Source organism: Danio aesculapii, chromosome 13, assembly GCF_903798145.1.
Source record: "Danio aesculapii chromosome 13, fDanAes4.1, whole genome shotgun sequence".
NCBI lineage: Eukaryota > Metazoa > Chordata > Actinopteri > Cypriniformes > Danionidae > Danio > Danio aesculapii.
This window is the reverse complement of record NC_079447.1, coordinates 20,039,038-20,052,222: the sequence shown is the minus strand read 5'-3', so window position 1 is coordinate 20,052,222 and position 13,185 is coordinate 20,039,038. Positions and strand designations below refer to the sequence as shown.

Sequence of the window (13,185 nt, the reverse complement as noted above, 5' to 3'; positions counted from 1 at the left end):
GCACAATTGCCTCACATAAGGTCTCTGGTTCGAGCCCCGGCTGGGTCAATTGGCTTTTCTGTGTAGAGTTTGCATGTTCTCCCCGTGTTTGCGTGGGTTTCCTCTGGGTGCTCCGGTTTCCCCCACAAGTCCAAAAAACATGTGGTAAATTGGGTAAGCTAAATTGTCTGTAGTGTATATGTGTGAATGAGAGTATATGGGTGTTTCCCAGTGATGGGTTGCAACTGGAAGGTCATCCGCTGTGTAAAACATATGCTGGATAAGTTGGCAGTTCATTCCGCTGTGACAACCCCAGATTAATAAAGGGACTAAGCCGGAAAGAAAATGAATGAATGAATGAATGAATGTAGCCAACAAACTTTACAGTGCCAATAATTTGGTTGCTATCATTTCTGCATCCTTTTAAACAAATCGAAATTATCTTATAAAGCCTAAGTACTTCCAAGGATACACATGCCTGACTGGGAATCATTTCATTGGATAAAAAAATTGCAGATGCATTATTAGAGCTGAAAGACTTCTGGGTGGCATCATCTGCTGAAAAAAAATACATTATTAGGAATCTGTCTGTCACGATAATCTGTACAATATTAAAATTGATTTTAATGGTTTCAGAAACACCTTTATTTGCATGATTTGTCAAGGAGTTTGCTAAAGTTTAATAATGGATAATTTATTTGCAATTTCTGAGCTATTTACTGAAATTCAGATATATTATAAGCATGTGTTAGTGGCCGTGGGCACTTGTGGGTGGGGGTGTAATAATGTACCCAATAAATCATATCTTCACATACACTCATTAGCAGCTTTAAACTTGAGGTTTCACACTCATCTGCAAAACAGTTTTGAACTGCAGCTGAGTTCTTGAGGAGGTCTAGATGTACTGGCTTATAATTATGAGAGTTATGTTTCGCACAGATCCATGTCTTTATATCCCACGCTTTGCACAACTGCTGGAATTTGGAGAGAAGAGCCATGAGGTTTCGATGACGGCACTGCGTCTCCTGCAGAGGATGAAGAGAGACTGGATGCACACGGGACGAAGACCTTCAGGCCTCTGCGGAGCAGGTAACCATGGCAACCCTCCCCTAACGGTGCGACCTCTTTAATGATGTGAGCTAGTGAAGGGTTGCTTTGTTACAAGTGCATACAGCATGGAATGCACAGTCCAAAAACCCCCATACAGAACTGAAAGTTTTGCAAATGGTCAGAACGTACAGTTAGATCAGGTCATACACTACCTGACAAAAGTCTTGTCGCCTATCCAAGTTTTAGGAACAACAAATAATAACTGAACTTCTAGTTCATCATTTAGTATCAGAAGTGGCTTATATGAAAGGCAAAGGCCTCTAGATTATGCTTATTTTACCAAAATAAAATATGATCATGGTTTTTAATTATGTAATTGGGACAGTAAGGTCTGACTTTGCTTAGACAAAAGTCTTGTCACTTAACAGAAATAATGTACAGTATAGTAAATAAAGTCATGGTGCAGTTGAAAAGAATTATCCTTGTGGATCATGGGATACATCCACACATCTCTGCAATGACTCAAATAACTTATTAATAAAGTCATCTGGAATGGCAAAGTAAGTGTTCTTGCAGGACTCCCAAAGTTCATCAAGATTCTTTGGATTCATCTTCAATGCCTCCTCCATCTTACCCCAGACATGCTCAGTAATGTTCATGTCTGGTGACTGGTATGGCCAATCTTGGAGCACCTTGACCTTTGCTTACAGTAACTTTGATGTGGAGGTTGAAGTATGAGAAGGAGCGCTATCCTGCTGAAGAATTTGCCCTCTCCTGTGGTTTTTAATGTAATGGGCAGCACAAATGTCTTGATACCTCAGGCTGTTGATGTTGCCATTCACTCTGCAGATCTCTAGCACGCCCCATATTGAATATAACCCCAAATCAGGATTTTTCCTTGACCAAACTTGACTGATTTCTGTGAAAATTGTGAGTCCATGCGGGTTCCAATAGGTCTTTTGCAGTATTTGTGATGATTGGGATGCAGTTCAACAGATGATTCATCAGAAAAATCGACCTTCTGCCACTTTTCCAAATGATCAACTAGAAGTCCAGTTATTATTAGTTGCTAACAACTGGGATCAACGACGAAGCAATTCACAAATCACTGATCAGTCTTTATTTAAAGATATCTGAAATAAAAAGCGGTAATTTTCTCACACTCTTTGATTTTTCTTGGTGTTATCAGTTGCCTCAGAGATGTGCGTTTCTAATGTGTTTTTCTTAGACTTTCGGTCTCGCACAAACTTGACAGTCTGTTAAAAGTGAGTTTCGGTAATTAAGTTTTTAGAATTACTGACTCCTCCTGCCTCTCAGCGAGAGTTTCTCCCCCCCTCCGCCTCCACTGCATAACCTGAATAATTAATCTCCCATTAATCTTTTAGGAGCAGCGCTGAGAAAAGAGGAAGCATGAGCCTAAAAGAGTTTGTTTCGCAGTGAGAGATCAGAGACTTGAGAAAGAAAGCCAGGCCGATGCAAAGACTGAAAGAATGTGTGAAAAGCCCAGAATGAAGATAAACGAAGCGACAGAGCGGACTGCTGAGTGTGATGAAGGCCTTGAGCTTGTTGAATAGTTCTCATGTAGTGTCTGGAACACAGATTGGTTTGATATCCTGTAGGGTTAACAGTGTAGGAGGAAAATGGCAGTTTTATTTGAATTCTCCATATGAACGTGAGCCTAGAATAGCACTTAATTAGATGTAGCAGCAGCTGACACCCCTGGACATGTAGGGGCGAGTGGGGTAAGATGTGCCACACCTTTAATCTGTCATAAGAATTTCATACTTGGAAATGTATGTGATTTAGGAAATGCATATGAGAAAAGTTTATATGAGTTATATATATTTATATAGATAAAAATATAAGTATATATTTATATAAGTATATATTTATATAAGTATATATTTATATAAGTTCATGCATAGATTCTCTTTATGATTCTTAATGTTCTTGAAAGAAGGCTTTGCTATAGATGCATTTATTTGATGAAATATAGTTAAAACTGCGGCATTGTGAATTATTTAAATGTCAAATAAATTTTTAGATTAATATGTATCTAAATGTCATTTATTAATTTGATGGCAAAGCTGACATTGACATTGAGAGGTCATTATAATATGTAAATTTATGGCTCAAAAACATTTTTAAATATTGAAAAATAATTTATTGCTTAGAAGCTGTGGTGTATTCGTTTTGCAGGATTATTAAGAAAAGCAGCATAAGATTAAAGTACAAATTCTTTGTAACATAATAAATATACTTTCAGTTTAACCCTTGTGCGCTGTTCAAATTACTACCCTTTTGTTATGTTTGAAATGAAAACATCCACTGAATTAAGCTGCAGTAAAAACTGTCAGAAAAATATTTTTTTCCCCATTTTTCTGCAGAAATCTGTTAATCAACCTCAGTCCTGATCAAAACTACTAAATGTTTTTTTAAATTTCAGGATTTTAACTCTTTAATTGCCAAGTTCACAAATGATGTCACTGATTTGGTGAAAAAAACACACACAAAATGACGTATTTTCAAGATAAAATGTAATTCTGGCCTGGATTTTTTTTACTGTTTATCACAGTCTTGGACATGTGAACAGTTAGTAACAACATTGTCTTTGATGCATTGTTAGATTTTCAGTTTTTCTCCGTAATTTACTGTTGGTGGAAGTTTTTGCCCCATTGACTTCCAATATAACCACATTTGATGGTGCATAAATACACAGTCTTTTTTAAAATTTACTCCATGTAGTTCTGAGAGCTGAGATGCATATTTTGATGTTCTCAGACACATTAAGGTAATACACAGGCCTATCTAAATGGTTAATGGTGCCAACTGATGACCAACAGTAAAAATGACAAATTTTACCTCTTCCCAACAGTGAAAACCAAAAATGCATGATTTTATGGTGTCATGGTTTTGTAATAAAAAAATGTGGGTAAAATGGAAGTCAATGGGGCAAAAACAGCCACCAACAATAAATTCGGGAGAAAAAAAAAGAAAATTTATCAAAAACAATGCATCAAAGGCAGTGTTGTTTCACATGTCCAAGACTTTGATAAAATGTAAAAAAAAAAAAAAATACAGTTACTTTTTATATTGAAAACATCAATTATGAATTTGCCGATTAAAGAGTTAAAATCCTTACATTTTCTGAGCAATTTAGCAGTTTTGATCAGGACTAAGGTTAATTAACAAATTTTAGCAAAAATTTTTTTATATATATATATATATATATATATATATATATATATATATATATATATATATATATATATACACATATATTTATCTGATGTATTTTTACAGCAGTTTAATCTAGTGGATGTTTTTATCCCTAACATAACAAAAGGGTAGTAAATTTGCCTGGAGTTTATCGCTGAGTTTTAAAAATATAAATAAATCAAAATATTTTCTCAAAATATGTGTCAAAATAAGATTTGTCAAAAATTTCTCTGCTAGCTGAAACACAAAAAAAGTCACGGCCAAATTAAGACTCGAAATCACCCAAGAGCACAAAAGGGTTAAATCAATATAACATAGGGATGCTTAATGAAAAGTATGGACATATGATTAATGATTATTATCTTTCCATATAATTGTTAAACGAGTTAAATATAAACTTAAGTACTTGTGGGAAAGACTGAAAGTAACTTGATTAAAAGTGGCAAACTTTGCCTCCAACTCCATTAAACAGTATGTGTATGTGTATGTATAGATAGACAGATATGAATGTATGCATCTATATGCTGAACATATAGATTCTAATCTTTCTATTGAGAATATGAATTATGTTGATTAATGTTTTTTTTTTTTTCTGAGCCTATATTATCCTGCTAAATCCAATTTCTCATTACCAATAGGACAATCTAAATCAAGTTGCACACCTTACCATGTTGTCTATAAAATTAATTAAAACAATAAAAAATGAAGGATAGTTCATCATGAGGAGTCATTAAGCTCCTGAGTATCTTTTACATGTTTGCATGCTTTGTGGTGTTGGACACTCTTGAGTTTGTCAGGTAGTCCAGAAGTGCATCTGGCTGTTCATGTTTTTTTAATGACTCTGAGTGAAACGGGCATCAGGGGCTCTGCGGTATTGCAGGTGCATTTAATGTCTGTTTGTTCTGCCTGAGGTGAGTCGGTAGGGAAGCAGGTACAGCAGACGCACTTTTCTGAAAACGTATAAATGTTTTATATTTGACAATGCATTCTCTGTCCTTTCCTTCTCTCAAGTTCTCTCTTGCCATTGGCTGAAAGTTTGTTTGAAGTACCATTAAGTTTTGTGCTTGTGTTTCCCATAGCTCTCCTGGTGGCGGCCCGTATGCACGAGTTCCGTCGCACAATTAAAGAAGTGATCAGTGTGGTGAAAGTCTGCGAGGCCACGCTGAGGAAAAGGTGCTATTTGTCTTAATAGTTTGCTCTTAGTTATTACTTGTAGCGTTTCTGCCATTAATGAAATTTAGTGTTGTATTCTGTTTCGGAGGCTTTTAAATTAGTTCTCATTGTGCTGTTCAGTTGCCTGGCCTGACCCCCTGGTGTTTTTGATTGACAGGTTGTATGAATTTGAGGACACGCCCACCAGTGAGCTGACTATTGAAGAGTTCATGAAGACTGATCTGGAGCAGGAGTGCGACCCGCCTTCTTTCACAGCTGGACTCAGGAAGCAAAAACTAAAACAGGTCACGCTTCACATGCCACTTTTTGTGAGAAGTTGTAACCATTAAATATATGCTTTAGCACAATCAATCCAATTCTTTTATTTCTCAACAGATTGAACAGGAGCTTGCGAAGAAAGTTGATGATATTGAAGGTAAATGTTTAGACCAGAGTTGGTGCTTAATCTACTTCACAATTGTCATTTGAACAAACATGATTTCTTGTGTTTGATGTGTTGCTCTGCACCTATGTGATCTGCAGGTGAAATATGTGGCTATCAGGATGAGATTGAAGTCGAGCTGGAAAGCTGTAGGCCCAAAGCCAGGGGGATTTATGCGTCCTGTTCCAGAGAAGGTACCGTGTTCAAAATCAATCATGCTGAAAAATCACCACACCGAAAGCATGTTTCATCAATATATGCTTACACTGTACTGTTCAAAAGTTTTTAGCGTAGTAAGGTTTTTCCTTTGAAAGAAGTCTCATTTATTGAAAGAAGGCTGCATTTATTTGATTAATAAAATAAATTAATTAGTTTTAATATTTTTTAAAATGGAGGTGGCACTGTGGTGCAGTGGGTAGTGTCCCAGTGATTCGTTGCAGCTGGAAGGGCATCTGTTGTGTAAAACATATGCTAGATTATTCCGCTGTGGCGACACCATAATGAATAAAGGGACTAAGCCGAAAAGAAAATGAATGTTTTAAAAAATTTTAGTTTCAAATTATGCTTCATGAATCAACATTTAATGTTGCAAAAATATTTTAACTTTAACCAATTCGAGACTTAATGTTATTTGGGGTAACTGTGATACATTTTTTTCAGGAATATATAAAGAAAAGAAAGTTAAATATAACAGTATTTTATTGTCAATTTTGATCACTTTAATTCTTCCTTGCTGCAATAAAAAAACTGTTCTGACTCCACACTGTATAAAGTTCTGTTTCTGAATGTTAGGGTAATATTTTAAACTAATATACACTCACCGGCCACTTTATTAGGTACACCTGTCCAACTGCTCATTAACGCAAATGTCTAATCAGATGGCGGCAACTTAATGCATTTAGGCATGTAGACATGGTCAAGACGATCTGCTGCAGTTCAAACATAGCATCAGAATAGGGAATAAAGGGGATTTAAGTGACAACGTTGCGTGGTTTTTGGAATTTCAGAAACTGCTTATCTATTGGGGTTTTCACGCATAACTATCTCTAGGCTTTACAAAGAACGATCCAAAAAGAGAAAATATCCAGTGAGCGGCAGTTCTGTGGGCGAAAATGCCTTGTTGATGCCAGAGGTCAGATGAGATTGGCCAGACTGGTTCGAGCTGATAGAAAGGTAACAGTAACTCAAATAACCACCCGTTACAACCAAGGTATGCTGAAGAGCATCTCTGAACACACAACATATCCAACCTTGAGGCGGATGGGCTACAGCAGCAAAAGACCACACCGGGTACCACTCCTGTCAGCTAACAACAGGAAACAGAGGCACCTACAATTCTACAATTAGAACTAGAACTACAATTCACACAGACTCACCAAAATTGGACAGTAGAAGATTGGATAAACGTTGCCTGTTCTGATGAGTCTCGTTTTCTGCTGTGACATACGAATGGTAGGGTCAGAATTTGGCATCAACAACATGAAAGCATAGATCCATCCTACCTTGTATCAACGGTTCAGGTTGGTGATGGTGGTGCAATGGTGTGAGGGATATTTTCTTGGCAGATTTTTGGCCAATTAGTAATCAATTGAGCATCATGTCAATGCCACAGCCTACCTGTTGCTGACCATGTCCATGTCTTTATGACCACAGTGTACCCATCTTCTGATGGCTACTTCCAGCAGGATAACGTGCCATGTCATAAAGCATGAATAATGTCAGACTGGTTTCTTTAACATGACAACGAGTTCACTTTACTTAAATGACCTCCACAGTCATCAGATATCAATCTAATAGAGCACATTTAGGATGTTGTAGAATGGAAGATTTGCAGCAACTGTGTGATGCTATCATGTCAATATGGACCAAAATCTCTGAGGGATATTTCCAAAACCTTGTTGAATCTATGCCACGAAGGATTATGGCAGTTCTGAAGGCAAAAGTGAGTCCAACCCGGGAATAGTGTACTTGGACAGATACTCCTTATCACGTTAATGTGATAAGGAGTGGAATGTGGAATGTTTCACATATTAAACTCTTTTAAAATCAATTAATAGTTAACGAGTATTCTGGGCTAGGCTTGGCATGCAAATGCATCTGTCATGTGTCTAAGTTTATTTTGCATTAACTGGTTTTAAGAAAGATACACTTGGCAGCACATACTCTCAGATGGCGGTGTGTAGTTGGAAAAGTAAAATGGGTTTGCAGTGAGCAGCTGTTGTGTGGAAAGTCTTTATATAAAGATGTTTTGTCCATGTATTTTTTCAAAGTACTTAACTGTGTGTACACTCTGTCCATCATCATATAAATTTAGGGAAAAGTGCTTCACGGGAATCACAATTATTTGTAAAAGACACCAAATATCCCCCTTTAAACAAACGATTATCTTGTTGTCAGGCCTTCTCTTTGTTTGCTGAGAGCTGCTCTCACAGCGTTTATTCAGGAAGTGGAGTGTTACTTCCCTTGTGCAGAAATTCTGTTTATGTTTCTGTCCAATTATCTCCTTGTTCAGCAGCACCCACAATCAGAGATCCAGTGCTTCCCCATGCGTGATCTCTCTCTCTCTCTCTCTCTCTCTCTCTCTCTCTCTAATGCAGTGATTACAGGAGGGAACTAATTAAGACCGTGAGCGTGGGAGTGTTTGTGTGCCTGTCTGAGTGTCTCTTTCATTTCGGTAGCGTGTGTGCATGCATGTGTGTTGTGTATTGGGTCAGCTGTGTGTGTTTGCGTAATTACTTTCTCCCCATGTCAGCTATATCTAAAGCAAAGTTCAAAATCAAGAGTGCAAATGCATCTAGCTTCATGTTTTAATTAGCAAAATATTTTAATTATTATATTATTATTTAATTAAATACTTTCACTTAATTTGCATTCAAGCAGCCATTCCTTTTTCATTTTACTCTGTCAAAGATTGTGCTTTTAATGGTTTTCAGAGATGTCATTGGTGTGATGTGTACAGTTGAAGTCATAAATATTAGCCCTCCTGTATATTTTTCCCCAGTTTCTCATTAATGGAAAGAATGTTTCTACACATTTCTAAACATAATAATTTTAATAACTCATTTCTAATAACTGATTTCTTTGATGTTTTCCATGATGACTGTACATAATATTTTACTAGATATTTTTCAAGATACTAACATTAGTATTGTTTAAGTGAAATTTAAAGGCTTATCTAGGGTAATTAGTTTAACTAGACAAGTTACTAGACAAATTGTATAACGATGGTTTGTTCTGTAGACAGTCGAAAAAAATATTACTCAAGGAGGCTAATAATATTGACCTTAAAACATTAAAAACTGCTGTTATTCTAGCCGAAATAAAACCAATAAGACTTTTTCCAGAAGGAAAAAATATTATCGGAAAATCTGTGAAAAAAAATTCTTGCTCTGTTAAGCATGATTTGGGAAATATTTTAAAAAGAAAAAAAATTCACAGGAGGGCTATTAAGGGCTTTCTTGCTATTCCCAGATGATGTGGTTTCATTGGCATCTTCCAGTCTCCTTGATGGAGAAGATGATGAACTGAGGGCAGCCGCGTCTCATCTGTGCGGAGAGAAGGAAGAGCAGGAGCAAGATGGAGAGAAAGTTTCTCCAACCAAACGGCCCTCGTTATCATTGTTGCTTGGATCGCTGCCCACTTCGGCCAGTTTGGGCCTGTCCGAGTCCATCACCAAAATGGGAGAGGAGAAGGAGAATGGTAAGTGCGTGACTTTGAAAATGCACAAACACTTAATCCACTTTAATTTCACAGTCACATCATCAGATGCTTTGATGACTTTGAAAGATTGCCACTTGAAAGGTGGCATTTATGTCAATCCACCTTTATTGATACCACTTTCATCCACATTTACTCCTTATTTACAACTTTGTTTTCTGTTTTATTATGAGGTTATTGCAATAAGTGGAACTGGAGTGTCTCCTTTAAAAACACACCCTTGAATTTGCTTTTATTTTATTTACTTTCATTCATATTCATCAACCAGTAACACGTTTTGTTCGGTTACATTGCAAAAATTCTTATGAAAATGTTTCTAGTCCGAATATCTAAGAAGCATTTTATAGACAAGCAAAACTTTGTCTTGTTTTAAGAAATATGTCAAAATGAAGTGATTTATCACTTAAGTGCTTAAGTGAGTTATCACCTAATGCCTGTGCTACTTTTTTAGGTGCTGGTTGATGTATTTTCTCATGCTGTGGCAACAATTCTGCGACAGATCTTACGATTGACCAGTTTTTGTTCGGTGTCTGTGACTGTAACCAAAATATTCACATATTACTGACATGCTGTTTTTCTTTGATATGAATTGATCTATTAATGCTTCTGAAGTGGCAGATGCCCTCATCCCGCTTGTCCGTGCTTTCCTGTTTGTTTTTATTGTGGGCTTTCCGCATTGTTATGTTGCGCAATTCTGATTGGGCAGAACGAAAGTGAGCTCAATCAATTGGCTAGTAAAACTGTCACAAACAGACAGCAGTCACACATTTGCTCGGCTGGGAGAAGTTATATAATACTTATAAATTTCATATCGCAACCTTCATATCGCAACCTGTGATTAGCTAATTGCAATGATTCAAATCTTCTCAATCTTCTCAGCCCTACTGGAGTGACTTTTTTTTTTTTTTTCTTTTCTCTTTTTTTTTTTAATTCACATTAATCCATTTTTAAATCCACTTGTATAACTGGAACAGGGTCAGAAATCAGTTTTTAATACCTTGAATTGATTTCCAGGGATGTTGCTGCCATTGCTGGCAATAACAAATTATATGTAAATTATACATATTTACAGAAGAACACAGGGTTGCTGCATATTGATTGATAAAAAAATCTATATATTGATTATGGTCCTTGAAATTGTAATTAAGATTAGTATTGTTGAATATTAGAACACATTTAAAAGCCTTTTTGTGCTGGAGAAAGGATATGTCATACTCTGGCTACACTCACAAAACTTATCGGTCCTTGTGTCAAGCAAGTTACACAACAGGTGTGGAACTATACTTAATCCAGTTATTAGGAGTTAGGATTTTTTTTTCTTTCTAAAAATGTATGCTAATCCTCTTTCAATCTAGATCACATCCACACTACATCAAGAGTGACTTATTTATCTGGAACGATTGCAATATATTTTATGGTTGTTGCGTTTACATTATGTGGGAGTGTGTTTGAGTGAAGGAGAGAATAAGACTTTGTTCTTCACAGGCAGAAGAGCAGCAGCTGGTAAACTCTTGGGCATAAGAGTGTTGGCAGGTTGTCAGGTTGTTTGATTGGCCGTGCAAGCAGGTTGTCATGTTTCCGATTGGTTGTGGTGATTGTGGATGATTTGTATGGGGCGGAGGAAGAGGAAGCCCCCCTCCACTCTTTGAAGCCCTAATTGAACACAGCACCTTGTCATTAGTGCGCCCTTTCATCCACCCACTACAGGCGGCTATGTGTGTGTGCATGTTTAGCCTGTGAGACCAACCGAAGCAGTGTGTAGATTTTGGTTTTTTGGATTGGGGTTCAGAAAAAAACTCATGACTCAGAGAGAAGATATATTTAGTGCTTTTGTTTTGCTCAGTGTCCGTATAAACTCAACTGAATGCTTGGTACAACTGCTGCAGTTTGTCATTTATTTTCCTCCATTTGTTCATTTCATCTCTGTGATTATATATGGGCACTGACAATATGGTTCTCTGTCTTTGTGCACTTCAGTCTCTTAGTTCTGTCTGCTTCAGCTTGTTCTGCCTATTCTCCCTGTTTATTTTTAGGTGGGCTCATTGTTCCATTGCAGACAATAAGATGCTTGTTAGAGTGTTCTAGTTCCTGAGCTTGCGAGCGAGCTGAATGTTCTTATTTAAAAATGCACAAGTGTTTGTGTGATGTGTGAAGACTGAATATGTTACATCAGAAAAACAAGGACAGAACGTTCACTCTGTCATTAAACTTACAGTTATTCTCTATCATTCTATCATTGGCAGCACTGGTCTTGTTGTTCATAATAATATACCCTATTGGATTAGCTACACAAAGAGTTTACATTCTCTGACTCTTTACTCTCCCTCATGTAATTTACATTAAGTGAAAATTTATTCAATTGAGTTGAGTTCAATTGCTTTCACAATGTAGATTGTATCAAAGCAGCTTAACATAGATGTTCTGTGTCAGTCCAGTTTTCTGAGTTGAAGTTCAGTTCAGTGTAGTTTAAATTTCACTGCTGAAAGTCCAAATACTGAAGCAAATCCATGGTTGTGCAGCTCCACAAGTCTCAAACCAAGCAAGCCAGTGGTGACCAGTGGTGTTTATTTGCACATGTCTTGCTAGCTGGCCTGTGTTACACGACTCTAAAGACTGGGACACACCAAACAATGTCCAAAAACTAGCGGTGATGATGAAAACTGAATTGGTGCCTCATGCCGGTTCGCCAGGAACAAAAAGATGCGCGTGCTATGAACTCACCAAATCTGTGGATCTAACTAGGGCTGGGCGATTAATCAACAAGTAATCCAAATCAATTCAGAACAAATATAATCGATCAAATTTTTCCAGGTGAAATTTTCAATTACTTTTCCTAGTAAAAAAATTTTGACTGTTCTTTTCAGTCAATGTGTGTTTTAATTTCAGTTGTTCAACGTTGATCTTCAATAAATATTCATAGATAGTAGATAGTGTGTGTTTCTTTCAGTTATTTTAAAATCAAGTAATGCACCCTTCATTCAAAAATCTCTCACTTGTAATAAGTAAGCATATTTACTGTTCAAAACATGTCTGAACTATCAGGGGAAAAAATTAAATAAATAAATAAAATAATCATTCATTAATAGTAATCAAGTTAAAATGTTCAATTAATCAAGATTTTGATTTTAGGCCAACTCGCCCAGCTCTATATCTAACAGTATCTGTTTTGTCATTCCACAAGGGGAAACCGGAGCTAGTGCTGCACACATACAAACTGTAAACAAAGCAGCGTTTACATAACCTATTCACAGTACTTCTCGCTCATGAAATAGATCTGATAATCCATTTTATCTGATACTTCATATTTAATGCAAATATTTAAGAAATGTGACAAATGACACCCAACTTCTTTGTGTTTCCTTTTGACTTGCATTGTTTACTTCAGCTTACGTTTTTATTCTCATGCTCTGATTTGTAGCTGAACAGTCAATCAGTGTGCTCTCTTTCACCGATGGCCAAAGCCGGTTTTACATGCTGAATCAGGCAAACTCCCTCCGACGATAGCCAGTTAATTAGTAGCCTAATAAACTAGTCTAACAAATGCTGACTGATGGCTGACCATCAGCTTGGTGTGTCCCATCCTTAATTCTCACTATCATCACAGTCCGTACACTAATGAAATACTT

General features: G+C 36.7%; 1 protein-coding gene across 1 annotated transcript in view; it reads left to right on the top strand.

The window, feature by feature from the left end:
• brf1a (BRF1 RNA polymerase III transcription initiation factor subunit a) overlaps positions 1-13,185 on the top strand; it is a 73,064-nt gene that overhangs the window by 30,557 nt on the left and 29,322 nt on the right. Inside the window, exons 7-12 of the mRNA XM_056470263.1 lie at positions 919-1,068; positions 5,328-5,421; positions 5,579-5,705; positions 5,797-5,836; positions 5,944-6,036; positions 9,314-9,541. Of these exons, the coding sequence (XP_056326238.1) occupies positions 919-1,068; positions 5,328-5,421; positions 5,579-5,705; positions 5,797-5,836; positions 5,944-6,036; positions 9,314-9,541 (732 nt within the window). The remainder of the gene's footprint in view (positions 1-918; positions 1,069-5,327; positions 5,422-5,578; positions 5,706-5,796; positions 5,837-5,943; positions 6,037-9,313; positions 9,542-13,185) is intronic.